Raw genomic sequence first — 14,421 nt, forward strand, 5'->3', positions numbered from 1 at the left:
CCCCACAGCACCACCCGTCAACTACAACACCCCACAGCACCACCCGTCAACTACAACACCCCACAGCACCACCCGTCAACTACAACACCACCCCACAACAGCACCCATCAACTACAGCTCCACCCGTCAACTACAACACCCCATAGCACCCCCCGTCAACTACAGCACCACCCGTCAACTACAGCACCCCCCGTCAACTACAACACCACCCCACAACACCACCAATCAACTACAGCACCACCCTACAACAACATCCACAAACAACAGCACCACCCTACAACAACATCCACCAACAACAGCACCACACAACAACACCGCACGTCAACTACAGCACCAACCGTCAACTACAGCACCCCACTACAACACCACCCATCAACTACAACACCACCCGTCAACCACAATAACACCCGTCAACTACAACACTATAATATTACAGTATGTACATAACATTATACAACAGCAGTACATACGGGACAGGCTGTGGTATGTGCTCATTATACCACTGTTAAGGGGCGTTGTCCGGCCCCGACGCGCAGCGGAGGGCCGGCGACGCCCTTCACAGTGGCCGTTTTATTAAAGAATACAAAAAAATAGTCCCTCCTGGCTGCCTTCAAAATGCACGACGGTCGCTATGCAACACACTTTAGCGTCCCTCCGAGAGAAGGCTCCGATAGAGCGGTTCGCCGGCAATTTATCCTATGGAGCAGTTCACTCGCCGTGTGCCTAGGCTTTCGTTAGTCTCTCCATCGCCTTGCTCACTCCCGGAGTAACAACATTTACGCCCTCTCCATCATCCAACATATGTTTTACTTTGTAACTGTTTCTACTTCCAGGCGCAGAGTGATATGCAAACTTTCATAAAATGATCGGGCGTCATAGCAGTTATGTATACGTTCATTATACAGCAGTTAGGAACCAATCAGATCGCTGGATTTAGGCCCCCCGCTGTATAAAAAAGTACATCTAACAGTATATCACAGTATATAACAGTATACATACACATATATATATATTCCGGTGTATCTTACCCTACTGAGTGGTTCCAGGAGACACAGGTGGGTTTACTGCGGTCCTCAGAATAAAGAAGATGGAACCACAAGGTCACAGGCAGGCCAGAGGTCACCGCCAGGTCCGAGGTCACATCCAAGTCAGAGGGCACAGGCTGCACTTCCTTATAGACGGCTGTGGTCAACACTGCAGAGTTGATCACTGGTCTGGAGGGAAGTCTGGACACACACACACACACACACACACACACACACACACACACACACACACACACACACACACACACACACACACACACACACACACACACACACACACACACACACACACACACACTGTGAATACAGCAGGTTAAAGCACCAGCGTCGGTTGCTACTCTGGAGCCTTGCTCATGGGCTGTACCTCAGGCTCCGACGGTCGGGGTCGTAGCTCTCAGGCAGCAGGTCCCCCAGCGTCCTGAACACCATCACCACGGCAACAGCCAGGGGTCCATGCTTGTCGCCGTGACGACGCATCCTCCGGGCCGCGACGGCATGGGGTGAGGAGGGGCCTGTCTCTATGGAAACCAAACACAGATAAGGATGGATTTAGCATGAACATGAATGCTAGTATGAACTAGCACTTTGTAATAATAACTAGTAGTCAATATGAACTATATGAATAGTTTGTGGTATTAACTAGCAATGATCATGAAGTAGTTTTGTTTTAACTAGTAGTTAGTGATAGTAGGAGTTACACTAGTATAGGTTATGTATTTACCATTGTTTAGAATTAACTAATTTAGAGTTAGGGTTAACGAACATGGGGAGTGGGAGACTAACACTGGCTTAGGGTTAGGGTTAGTGAGGTCATCTGTGATGTCATCGTTCTCCGGTGACTCACCGAGAAACCTCCTGCCATCAGGCTCGGAGATGACATCATCAGGCTCGGAGATGACATCATTAGGCTGGGAGATGACATCACCATGCTGGGAGATTGCATCATCAATCTGGGAGATTACATCATCATACTGGGAGACGACATCATCGGGCTGAGAGATTACATCATCGGGTGGAGAGATGACATCATCGGGCTGAGAGATGACATCATCGGGTGGAAAGATGACATCATGGAGCTGGGAGGTGACATCATCAGTCTGTGAGATGACACCTTGGGGCTGAGAGGTGACATTAGGTTGAGAGGTGACATCATCAGGTTGAGAGGTGACATCATCAGGCTGGGAGATGACATCATCAGTCTGGGAGGTGACATCATGGGGCTTGGAGGGGGGCGTTGGGGGGGCTGGCTGGCGGAGGAGGTGGGGGAAGAGAGCGAAGGTCTGGAGGTCCCTGGGTGGGTCAGAGGAGGAGGAGGGGAGATACTCTAGAGAGAAAACTGATGGGGGAGATGAGAGAGGAGAGAGGAGGGGAGGGGAGAGGAGAGGAGAGAGGAGAAGAGTGTCAGAATTTATGTTGCTGTATTTCACCTCATTATTAATCTAAACATTGTCAAGTTTATCGTGGTCATATTTCTCACACACACACACACACACACACACACACACACACACACACACACACACACACACACAGACACACACACACACACACACACACACACACACACACACACACACACACACACACACACACACACAGACACAGTTGGGTACCAATGTTCTTGGAGCTGATGGTGACTGGCTTCATGTAGGTCCTCCTCGTGTTACGGGCCAGGTTCTGGGCGTACTCCTCGAAGCTTCTGAGGAGGAGCGCAGGGCCCGCCTCCTGCTCTTGGAGCTCCTCCCACTGCAAGGCGTGGCCCGGGTCCAAGATTGCCGCCGCCGCGTGTACCACGTTCTGGGGCACAGAGCATGGAGTGAGCAGGAGGAGTGAGCAGGTGGGGTGGAACAGAGGAGTGAGCAGGAGGAGTTAGAAGGAGGAGTGAGCAGGAGGAGTGAGCAGAGGAGTGAGCAGGAGGAGTGAGCAGAGCGAGTGGGAGGAGTGATCTGTGGTCACCTGGTGGAAGAGGATGTCTCGAGTGGCGGCCATGTTGAACCCCTGCTGCTGACTCTCAAACTGCAGCAGGAGGATAAGCAGCCGATAGGCTATCTTTATGTCGTTGCCATGGAGAGCCCTCGTCTGATTGATGGCCGTCCACAGCAGGCCGGCCAATCGCTGAGACGCCTCGCCGTTCATCAGCGACCCGTTGAGAAACAGCACCTCCGCCTGGACAAACACAATATATCATTGCTTAGGTAACACAACATACAACACCACTTTAGATAGTACAACATATAGCACCGCTTTAGGTAAAAGACCATACAACACTGCTTTAGGTAACACAACATATATCACTACTTTAGTTAACACAACATATAACACTACATGATCTAGACAAGACCAGACTACACAAGACCAGACCAGACCAGACCAGACCAGACAGACCAGACCAGACCAGAACAGACAGACCAGACCAGACCAGTCCAGACCAGTCCAGACCAGACCAGACCAGACCAGACCAGACCAGACCAGACCAGACCAGACAGACCAGACCAGACCAGAACAGACAGACCAGACCAGACCAGTCCAGACCAGTCCAGACCAGACCAGACCAGACCAGACCAGACCAGAACAGACAGACCAGACCAGACTAGTCCAGACCAGATCCCACCTGTTTCGTGAGCTGGGTGAAGGCGGTGGAGGTGCAGTTGATCAGGCTGGGGGGCCGCCAGCCGTCCTTCTCCCCACAGTGACGTAGCGCCGCCCCTGGACAGAGACACCGTCAGAGAGACACCGTCAGAGAGACACCGTCAGAGGAGACACCTAGCATTGTGTAGCATCTTATCCTAGATATCTGTTTTGTCTACAGGGAATGGGTTAACCTAGAGATTGTTATTGCTTGGCACTTGGTTCTATGAACATTCAAACTGTACCGACAGAGATATATTGTTGTTACATGAGGATCCTCAGTGTTTCTGTTACCTGTGGATCCTCAGTGTTTCTGTTACCTGTGGATCCTCAGTGTTTCTGTTACCTGTGGATCCTTTATGCGTAGTGTTTACCTGTGGATCCTTTGGGACACTCCACGGCGGCTGGCTGGCCGAAGCCAGTCCTGGGCCACCAGAGTCCGGCCTCGAAGGCTTTGGGGCAGCCCTCATACACCACTGGAACACAGAAAACATGCTAGATGTAGCTTTGTGCTAGGCTAGACTAACTAGAGTGGCACTATGCTAACTAGCATGGCGCTATGCTAAATAGCACCTACGCTATGCCAACTAGCATGGCGCTAGGCTAACTACCATATCATCTTGTATATATGTGGCATAAGGCTAGGTCAACTAAAATGGCACTAGGCTATGTTGTATGTTTGTAGCATGGTACTTGGCTAACTGGCATGGAGCAAGGCTAACTAGAATGGAACGAGGCCAGCTAGCATGACGATAGGCCAGCTGGCATGACGATAGGCTAACTAGCATGGCGCGAGGCTAACTATCATGACGATAGGCTAACTGGCATGGCGTGAGGCTAACTAGCATGGCGCGGGCTGTGAGGGGTGGGGTCTGACCGGTGCATCCGCTGGTGGTGACCTCGGCGTGGGGGTTGTCACAGCGGTTACACTGACGCCCGGTGACCCCCGGCCTGCAGGGACACTGGCCGCTCAGCGGGGCGCAGGACCGCGACTCAGACCCCAGCTGGAAGCACGCACAGGGGAGGCAGGAGGGAGAGCCACTGGGCTGGAAGTGGTTGTCCTGGAAGAGCAGAGTAGAGGAGGAGAGGAGAGGGGAGAGGGAGAGGGGGTAAGAGGAGAGGAGAGGAGAGGGAGAGAGGAGAGGAGAGGGGAGGAGGGGGAGAGAGGAGAGGAGAGGGAGAGAGGAGGAGAGGAGAGGAGAGGGGAGAGGGAGAGAGAGGAGAGGAGAGGAGAGGAGAGGAGAGGAGAGGAGAGGAGAGGAGAGGAGAGGAGAGGAGAGGAGAGGAGAGGAGAGGAGAGGGAGAGAGGAGGAGAAAGGAGAGAAGGAGTTGAGGAGGGGAGTTCTAGACGAGTACGGTAGCAGATCTTGGATGAATCAATTAGAGATTTTATGAAGGACTGAGTAAAGAAATTGATTCAACTAAGTGCAAATGATTTGTGAGGATATGCGCGTTTATGTGTGTGTGTGTCATTGCTTGTGTGTGTCAGTGTGTCTCAGTATTTTGTGTGTGTCAGCCTTTGTCAGTGTTTGTGTGTGTTTACACGCGTTAATCCTTGCCTTATCTCTGTGTGTCTGTGTGTATGTGTCTGTGCGTGTGCGTTCCTACCTTGCAGCGACACACCCCGGTGGTCTGGTTGCAGGCCCGGTGGAACCTCCTGCTGACATCACAGCTACAAGGACCACACACCTCCCCCCCCCACCAGCCCACCGCGCAGGGAGGCCCCGCCCTACACACACACACACACACACAAATTATTATACACACACGTGCCTATTAATACACAGACACACACACACACGTTACTATTTTTATATTACTATTACACACGGGAGAACTATAGTAGTAGCAGTATAGTAGTACCTGTGCTGGCAGTACTAGGTACTAGAGTAGTATAGTAGTACTACAGTAGTAGTATAGTAGTACAATAGCAGTACTAATAGTAGTACTATTGTAGTACCTGTTCTGGCAGTACTCCCCCTGGTACTATAGTAGTACTTTAGTAGTATAGTAGTACTATAGTAGTACTAGTACTAGTCGTAGTACCTGTGCTGGCAGTACTCCCCCAGGTACTATAGTATTATAGTAGTAGTAGTAGTATAGTAGTACTATAGTAGTACTAGTACTAGTCGTAGTACCTGTGCTGGCAGTACTCCCCCTGGTACTATAGTATTATAGTAGTAGTAGTATAGTAGTATTATAGTAGTACTAGTACTAGTCGTAGTACCTGTGCTGGCAGTACTCCCCCTGGTACTATAGTATTATAGTAGTACTATAGTAGTACTAGTACTAGTCGTAGTACCTGTGCTGGCAGTACTCCCCCTGGTACTATAGTATTATAGTAGTACTATAGTAGTACTAGTACTAGTCGTAGTACCTGTGCTGGCAGTACTCCCCCTGGTACCCGGGTCCACACACACAGCGGTACCCTGGGGGGTCGGGGGTTCGGACGCAGGACGACGTGTGTTGACACGGGTTCAGCGCACACACGTCCACGCACTCCGTCCCCAGGAACCCTACGGACAGGGGTCACATGTTAATAACATGTAGTACAATATATATAACACATATATAGAATAGTACAACATTAAAGGACAATTCCGGTATTTTGAACATTGAGCCCCCTTTCTGGTTTGTTTAGGATGAAATAGAGTGGGTGACACCGAAATTTGAACTATTAGTCCTTTCTCGGGTATTTGGCTCATTTTGAATCGCTCCTGCCTGCTTCACAATGGTTGTCTGTGTGCATACACAAACCTGTCAACCCAGCAACCCTAAACATTTGTTTTCAGAAATGTGCAAGCAACCGAGTGGTTAGTGGCATTCGTGAAGTTTAAAAAAAAATTATCGGCGCAATATATGGTTTCTGTCGTGTTTTATTGCACATTTATCGCCAGTTGATTTCAGTTGGTAGACTCATCACTGCACGTGGATATTACTCCGCCGAACCGGAAAGGTGGGCCGTTTACGTTGGTTTGAAGTCTTGTACCGTGAGCACCTCGGATTAGGGAAAATCACTGAAAATGGATAATGAAAGGTGGCTTCTGGAGGACGCACTCGATTTTGAGTTTGACGGCAGAGGATATCGTTTTGAACCAGAATTCACCCAAGAGGAGCTACGGGAGATGGAGGCTAGGGCTACGGAGGCGCCTGAAGCTCCGGCTGAAGCGGTCCCCAGGATCACGGGAAATTGGTTGTGTGCCTGTGGGAAGCGCAGGTAGATGACGACGGAAGTCGAAAGTAGGTGCTGCACGGAGTGGGACCTTGTGCGGAAGTTTATATGCGGTTGTGAGGTATCTGAAGAAATAGTTCCAATTAGCAACTAACACGGATGGAAACCATATATTGCGCCGATATATTTTTTTTAAACTTCACGAATGCCACTAACCACTCGGTTACTTGCACATTTTTGAAAACGAACGTTTAGGGTTGCTGGGTTGACAGGTTTGTGTATGCACACAGACAACCATTGTGAAGCAGGCAGGAGTGATTCAAAATGAGCCAAATACCCGAGAAAGGACTAATAGTTCAAATTTCGGTGTCACCCACTCTATTTCATCCTAAACAAACCAGAAAGGGGGCTCAATGTTAAAAAAATACCGGAATTATCCTTTAATAACATGTCAATAACATGTTATCCCGATGTTGACAGCCATGTAGACGTCATGACATAATTTATATAATAACATGTTTCATAACATGTTACAACATTTAACATGTTGTTTACATTTTAGTAACATCTCCACACTGTTAACATGGGCAGCTCTGAAACATGGTTTTGCTTTATGAAGTAATGTTATGTTATAACATGGCCTAGTGGTATGTTATAATGTTATAGTATAAGGTGAAACATGGATGTTGCGTTACCGTGGTTACAGGGGCAGCTGTGCGCGGCCCAGCGGTCGATGCAGCGGCTGTGGGCGGGGCAGGGGGCGGAGCTACAGTGGTCGGCGACGTCACAGCCTTCCTGGACCGGCCCCGCCCGCCTGGCCTCCAGCATGTTGACATTGGACAGGGTGGTGGGGGTCTCACCCATACGCACCCCCTACACACACACACAGACACACACAGGCACATTAGCACGCACACAGATGCTCACACACACACACACACACACACACACACACACGCACACACACACACACACACACACACACCGAGCACAACTTGAAGGTAACAACGGTGCCCGGGTCCTGGTCCGGGTCCTGGTCCGGGTGTGGACTCACCTGGATGCAGCCCGTCAGTCCGTTCACCACCCGTCCGTCTGAATCCAACAGACCTCCGACAAACAGAGTCCTGATCTCCAGACCGGGCAGCTGCCTCCCGACCTCCACCCGCCGCTGCAATGAGAGGGGCAGACACACACAACTGGTAAGGTGACCCCTTAACCAGACACACATCTGGTCAGGTGAGCCCCTTAACCAGACACCAGGTCAGGTGAGCCCCTTATCCAGACACACACCTGGTCAGGTGACCCCCTTGACGAGACACACACCTGGTGAGGTGACCCCCTTAACCAGACACACACCTGGTCAGGTGACCCCCTTGACGAGACACACACCTGGTGAGGTGACCCCCTTAACCAGACACACACCTTGTCAGGTGAGCCTTTTAACGAGACACAAACCAGGTCAGGTGAGCCCCTTAACCAGACACACACCTAGTCAGGGAAGGCCCTTAACCAGACAAACAGCTGGTTAGGTCTGCGTACCTGGAACATGCCGTAGTCCAAGGACACCTGGGCCAGGTAGGTGGTCTCCTTCCCCTCCCTCACGCTCCTCAGCTCCACCTGGAGGTGGTGCCACGCCCCGTCATCCACCCGAACCTCAGGGAACTCCACCACCCCCACCTCCACGGAGTCCTGGAACACCTGGAACCTCACACAGCTGTCCACCAGCTGGGGAAGAGGGGCCAGGCCACTTAACATCAAACCACTTTTCTATCTCCAGATGTTTAACTCCAGTTTTTTATTATCTAATTCCAGATGTTTATTATCTAACTCCAGATGTTTATAGTCTAACTCCAGTTTCACTCCAGGTGTGTCACTCCGGGTGTGTCACCCCAGATGTGTCACTCCAGGTGTGTCCGTACCAGCAGCTGCAGGGCGGAGGCCCCCCCGGCGGCGGTGTGGACCAGGGTCCCAGAGGGGCGGCGGGTCCGGAACATGAGGCCCAGGAACCAGGGGAGGGAGACGGTGACCCCGGGGTCCGCCCACCACAGCACCGCCCCCCCCGGAAAGGAGTGGGGGGAGGGCATGACTGGACACACACACACACACACACACACACACACACACACACACACACACACACACACACACACACACACACACACACACACACACACACACACACACACGTTAAGGAGGAAGCACCGGCCGGTGAAAACATGGTGGAAAGGGTAGACCCTCTCTGTCATCAGTTTGCTCCCTCCAAAATGGACCAATCACGGCAATGGTTGAACTCACTCATTCACTCTCACCCACACACACACACACACCCACACACCCACACCCACACACACACAGACACACACACAGCATTACCGTGCTGGCAGGTCTTGCCCCCGTAGCCGAGGGGGCAGTCGCACAGGAAGCCCCCCCACCTGCTGACACACGCCCCCCCGCTCTCACAAACCACCCCGGCACAGAAGTCCTGCAGCTCCGGACAGCCTGGAGGGGGGGGGAGATTATAGATTATATAAAATAGATCTAGACATTAAATATAGTGTATAGTATAATATAAATTATATTTGATATCGTATTGTGTAGATCATGTTAGAATGTATAAGGATGCATATTACATCATCTATAATCCGATATAGGTGATGTTATATTATGGTATTGGTCCCACCAGCAGTGCTGCCGTTGTTGGCGATGTAGGTTGCCATGTCGACGGGCTGGTGGTCGATGCTCAGGTCCCGCATGCAGCCCACGAAGTCCGACCTCTGGACTGGGAAGTCCTCGTCCAGGTCGGGAACCCCCCCCAGCAGCAGGGGGCCCGTGAGATCCAATGACCTGCAGGGGTACAGGGATATAGGGCTTAGACCCAACAACCTACTGCAGATAGAGTTAGGGCTTAGACCCAACAACCCACTGGAGCTAGAGAGTTAGGGCTTAGACCCAACAACCCACTGGAGCTAGAGAGTTAGGGCTTAGACCCAACAACCCACTGGAGCTAGAGAGTTAGGGCTTAGACCCAACAACCCACTGGAGCTAGAGAGTTAGGGCTTAGACCCAACAACCCACTGGAGCTAGAGAGTTAGGGCTTAGACCCAACAACCCACTGGAGCTAGAGAGTTAGGGCTTAGACCCAACAACCTACTGCAGATAGAGTTAGGGCTTAGAGAGAGAGAGATAGAGACAGAGACAGAAAGTGAGAGAGAGAGAGAGAGAGAGAGAGAGAGAGAGAGAGAGAGAGAGAGAGAGAGAGAGAGAGAGAGAGAGAGAGAGAGAGAGAGAGAGAGAGAGAGAGACGGACAGAGACAGACAGACAGACAGACAGACAGACAGACAGACAGACAGACAGACAGACAGACAGACAGACAGACAGAGACAGACAGACAGACAGACAGACAGACAGACAGACAGACAGACAGACAGACAGACAGACAGACAGACAGACAGACAGACAGACAGACAGAGAGAGACAGAGACAGAGACAGAGAGCGAGACAGACAGAGAGAGGCGGCCTTACTTCTTGGCTCCTCCCTGGGTTCCCTGAGCAGAGCAGGAGTAGTTTCCGATCTGGGCTCCGAAGCGAAGGGACACGTCAACATCACAATCGTCCACGGCAACCACAGCCACCTTCTCCCCTGACGGGCCGTGGGGCGTGCCCAGGTGGCCGATATTAGGCTGGAGGAGAGGGGAGAACCACACTCTAAAAATAACCATCTAGAACCAACATAGAACCATCTCCAATACCTAGAACCTCTGGAACCTAGAGACACCTAGAACCTCTGGAACACCTAGAACCTAGAAACATCTGGAACATAGAGACATCTAGAACATAGCAACACCTAGAACCTCTTGAACCTAGAGACATCTAGAACATAGCAACACCTAGGACCTCAAGAACCTAGAGACACCTAGAACCTCTGTAACACCAAGAACCTAGAAACATCTGGAACATTGAGACATCTAGAACATAGCAACAGCTAGGACCTCTGGAACCTAGATACACCTAGAATATAGCAACACCTAGAACAGATAGAACAGATAAAATGTTTACAAACATTTAGTTAAAAAAGATGATCTTCATATTAGGCCTCATTAGTGGTTCTGTATTTTATTATTCTGTTTTATCGGTTTTAGTTCTCAGTGAAGGAAATTATAAAATGCTGGTAAAGAAGCAATTTAAATAAGGTAAATATCATAATTATTATTTCATCTCGTCCCCACCAAACAAGGTCAAGACACAAGCTTCCAGAGTCCCAACGGCAGGTTCCAGCGTGTCTGTTGCCATAGCAACCGGTGGCATCGCTGACCTTCAGACAAAGACCTCCCACCCCGAGGTGGTTAGCATTGTTGTTGTTCATGACACCATTACCCCGACCTAGTTACGCCCCACGCTGTGTGTGTGAATGTGTGTGTGTGTGTGTGTGTGTGTGTGTGTGTGTGTGTGTGTGTGTGTGTGTGTGTGTGTGTGTGTGTGTGTGTGTGTGTGTGTGTGTGTGCGCCTGCGTAGCGGCTTGTTTGTTCAAAATCTGTTAAATAATTATTCATTATTAAGTGGATGATTCAACATGAATAAGAAAATTCAGTGTAACCTTACTGGCTTGTTCGTGTATAAAGCAGCCAATCAACTCTCCACCCAGACGAAACTCCCCCCCTCTGAGTGCATTAGACTACGACTCCACCAACCACAGGAGGGATAAATACCCTGCGGGGTGATTGACAGGAAAAACAGCCTACCTTGTTATAGTACCGGAGATGAACTGAATGCCATTGGCCATCGCTGAGCCCGCCCTCCACAAACGGAGACACAACTGTCTTTGTGTCGCCTGGAAGAGAAACGCTTTTACAACAACAACCGCTATGGCTCAGAGGAACACAGGGAGGCTCCTTTAAAGCTGCATAGTTGGGAGGGGCTAGTTTACCTGTTGTGAAAGTGGGAGGGGCTTGTTTACCTGTTGTGAAAGTGGGAGGGGCTTGTTTACGTGTGGTGATGGTGGGAGGGGCTTGTTTACCTGTTGTGATTGTGGGAGGGGCTTGTTTACCTGTCGTTCAGGTGGAAGGGGCTTGTTCACCTGCCGCTAGGGTGGAAGGGGCATGTTTACATGTCGTTAGATGGGCGGGCTTGTTTACCTGTTGTGAAGATGGGAGGGGCTTGTTTACCTGGCGTTAAGCCGGGCGGGGCTTGTTTACCAGTTGTGGTTGTGGGAGGGACTTGTTTACCGGTTGCTAAGGTGGGCAGGGCTTGTTTACCTGTGCAGAAGGTGAGCTGCACCTGCTCGTCCACCAGCTCCAGAGCGATGAAGTCGTGTTTCTGGTTGAAGCGTCCGTTGTACAGCAGCAGCCCACTGCGCTCTCTGGTCGCAAAGCTGCACCACAAACAACGACAACAACAACAACAATACATTATGAACACACTGATCCACACCTCAGACCGTCCACCAGGGAGCGGCAGCAGCTCTATTGATTCATGTTTATTGTGTCATCACAGCTCATTTGAACAGACAGAGGTCACTGCTGCAGCTGCCGCTCTCTGGGATCAGGGCAACAAATCGCTTGACCTGAAATTCCTCCACCTCTTTATAACGGAAATTAGAGAGAAGGGGAGGGAGGGAGAGAAGTAGGGATGGGGGGAGGGAAGTGGGAGATTGAGAGGAGGGAAGGAGGGAGAGAGGGAGGGAGGGAAGTGTGAGGGTGAGAGGAGGCAGGTCTGAGGGAGGAGGGAGGGAGGTGGGTGAGAGGGAGGTAGGAGGGAGGTCTGCAGCGGAGAGAGAGGGAGGTAGGAGGGTGAGAAGAGGGAGGTCTGTAGGGGGGGGGAGGGAGGGAGGTGGGAGGTTGAGAGAGGGGGGAGGGTGAAAAGAGGGAGGTCTGTGGGGGGAGGGAGGGAGGGAGGTGGGAGGGAGGGAGGAGGGAGGGAGGGAGGAGGGAGGGTTTGAGGGAGGGTTTGAGGGAGGGAGGAGGGATGGTGAGAGGAGGGAGGAGGGAGGAGGGAGGGAGGAGGCGGGAGGCTGTGTGACACGCGGCGGTGGGGTTCAGATCCCAGGTGGGTCGTGGGCAAGTCTGCAGGAAACATCTCTGAGCAAAACCAACACCTGTTTCCTCCCCCCTGACCCCCGACCCCCTCCCCCACCGGCCGTTGTCAAGGTAACGTGACGAGAGTAAAATATGGGAGATTTATGAGTTTGATCATCATAGGTGAAAACCTTGTGGAAAAGTCCTCGTAGAAATGCGTCAACAGAGACATCGAGGTCAGCTGTAAAGGCTGAGGGTTCACTACACACATTACTACATGTTAGAGGCTGAGGAGTAGGTATAATGTACACATTACTACATGGTAGAGGCTGAGGAGTATAATGTACACATTACTACATGTTAGAGGCTGAGGAGTATAATGTACACATTACTACATGTTAGAGGCTGAGGAGTAGGTATAATGTACACATTACTACATGATAGAGGCTAAGGAGTATAATGTACACATTACTACATGGTAGAGGCTGAGGAGTATAATGTACACTTTACTACATGTTAGAGGCTAAGGAGTATAATGTACACATTACTACATGGTAGAGGCTGAGGAGTATAATGTACACATTACTACATGTTAGAGGCTAAGGAGTATAATGTACACATTACTACATGTTAGAGGCTTAGGGTTTAATACATGACCACATGCCCATCGTAAAGTAAGGTTCAATCACACAATATATATATAAAGTGTGTCCCCATAACTGGAGCGTTATCGTAAGGACAGGAGTCGAGGTTGATGACTGCTTCCTGTGGGGCCAGGGTACCTGACTCAGCACTAGTTAGCAGACAGGAAGTGACCTCACACAGCAGCTCTCTGCCACAACAGGCCACACCAATAGATGCTCCGAAGGCATTCAGGCCCCCATTCCTGCTCACTGCAGATATTGGACCGTAAGATCAGGAATAATACCGGAGTACTGGGAGGTACCTGGTCTGTACCATCGGGAATACTAAGATACCTAAGGAATACTGTGAAGTATCAGGAATATGTAAGGAATAAACCAGGTTATGATGACCACCAGGGTTGGCCGGTGTTGAATATATAAAAACGTTATACCTCAAAACATCAAGGTTCACGGTTCAGCCGTAAAAATAAAGCAACTGGTTCATGAAGTGAGAGCTCAGCTCATAAGCTCTGATCCGAGCGCTCAGAGCTGCTACGCACTCTCCGGCCACAGGGGGGGGGGCATTCATCTGAAAACCCCATTTTCCAAATCCTGGTTTCAAACTAATAATCCATCAACCCAGAACAAGGGACCAGCCATGTTGGAGTAATACACCAGCATGAATTATGACCTCCATAAGCCTTTTATTCATAACTTTGCGTTAGAAGGCTAGACCTGTAAGCCCAGAGGAATGATCAAATCAGCATTATTTCCGTCTAGCCGTTGCCTCAGACGGATTCTGAAAAGTGGCCACTTAAAGCGCTTTATAATACTGCCTCACATTCACCCATTCATGCACACATTCACACACCGACGGCGGTGTCAGCCACACAGGGCGACAGCCAGCTCGTCGGAGCTGTCAGGGTGAGGTGTCTTGCTC

The 14,421-nt window shown here is 50.6% G+C and overlaps 1 protein-coding gene across 1 annotated transcript in view; it reads right to left on the minus strand.

The window, feature by feature from the left end:
- LOC130389112 (cadherin EGF LAG seven-pass G-type receptor 1-like) overlaps positions 1–14,421 on the minus strand; it is a 31,062-nt gene that overhangs the window by 8,467 nt on the left and 8,174 nt on the right. The window contains exons 4-22 of the mRNA XM_056598782.1: positions 12,100–12,215; positions 11,587–11,675; positions 10,370–10,527; positions 9,527–9,690; positions 9,220–9,345; positions 8,766–8,932; positions 8,386–8,571; positions 7,901–8,014; positions 7,542–7,719; positions 6,052–6,190; positions 5,283–5,403; positions 4,552–4,735; positions 4,049–4,150; positions 3,658–3,752; positions 3,003–3,212; positions 2,660–2,843; positions 1,891–2,382; positions 1,411–1,564; positions 1,029–1,226 (exon numbers count right to left, since the gene is read on the minus strand). Of these exons, the coding sequence (XP_056454757.1) occupies positions 1,029–1,226; positions 1,411–1,564; positions 1,891–2,382; positions 2,660–2,843; positions 3,003–3,212; positions 3,658–3,752; positions 4,049–4,150; positions 4,552–4,735; positions 5,283–5,403; positions 6,052–6,190; positions 7,542–7,719; positions 7,901–8,014; positions 8,386–8,571; positions 8,766–8,932; positions 9,220–9,345; positions 9,527–9,690; positions 10,370–10,527; positions 11,587–11,675; positions 12,100–12,215 (3,177 nt within the window). The remainder of the gene's footprint in view (positions 1–1,028; positions 1,227–1,410; positions 1,565–1,890; positions 2,383–2,659; positions 2,844–3,002; positions 3,213–3,657; positions 3,753–4,048; positions 4,151–4,551; positions 4,736–5,282; positions 5,404–6,051; positions 6,191–7,541; positions 7,720–7,900; positions 8,015–8,385; positions 8,572–8,765; positions 8,933–9,219; positions 9,346–9,526; positions 9,691–10,369; positions 10,528–11,586; positions 11,676–12,099; positions 12,216–14,421) is intronic.

The sequence above is a fragment of the Gadus chalcogrammus genome, chromosome 9 (genome assembly GCF_026213295.1).
Source record: "Gadus chalcogrammus isolate NIFS_2021 chromosome 9, NIFS_Gcha_1.0, whole genome shotgun sequence".
Lineage (NCBI taxonomy): Eukaryota > Metazoa > Chordata > Actinopteri > Gadiformes > Gadidae > Gadus > Gadus chalcogrammus.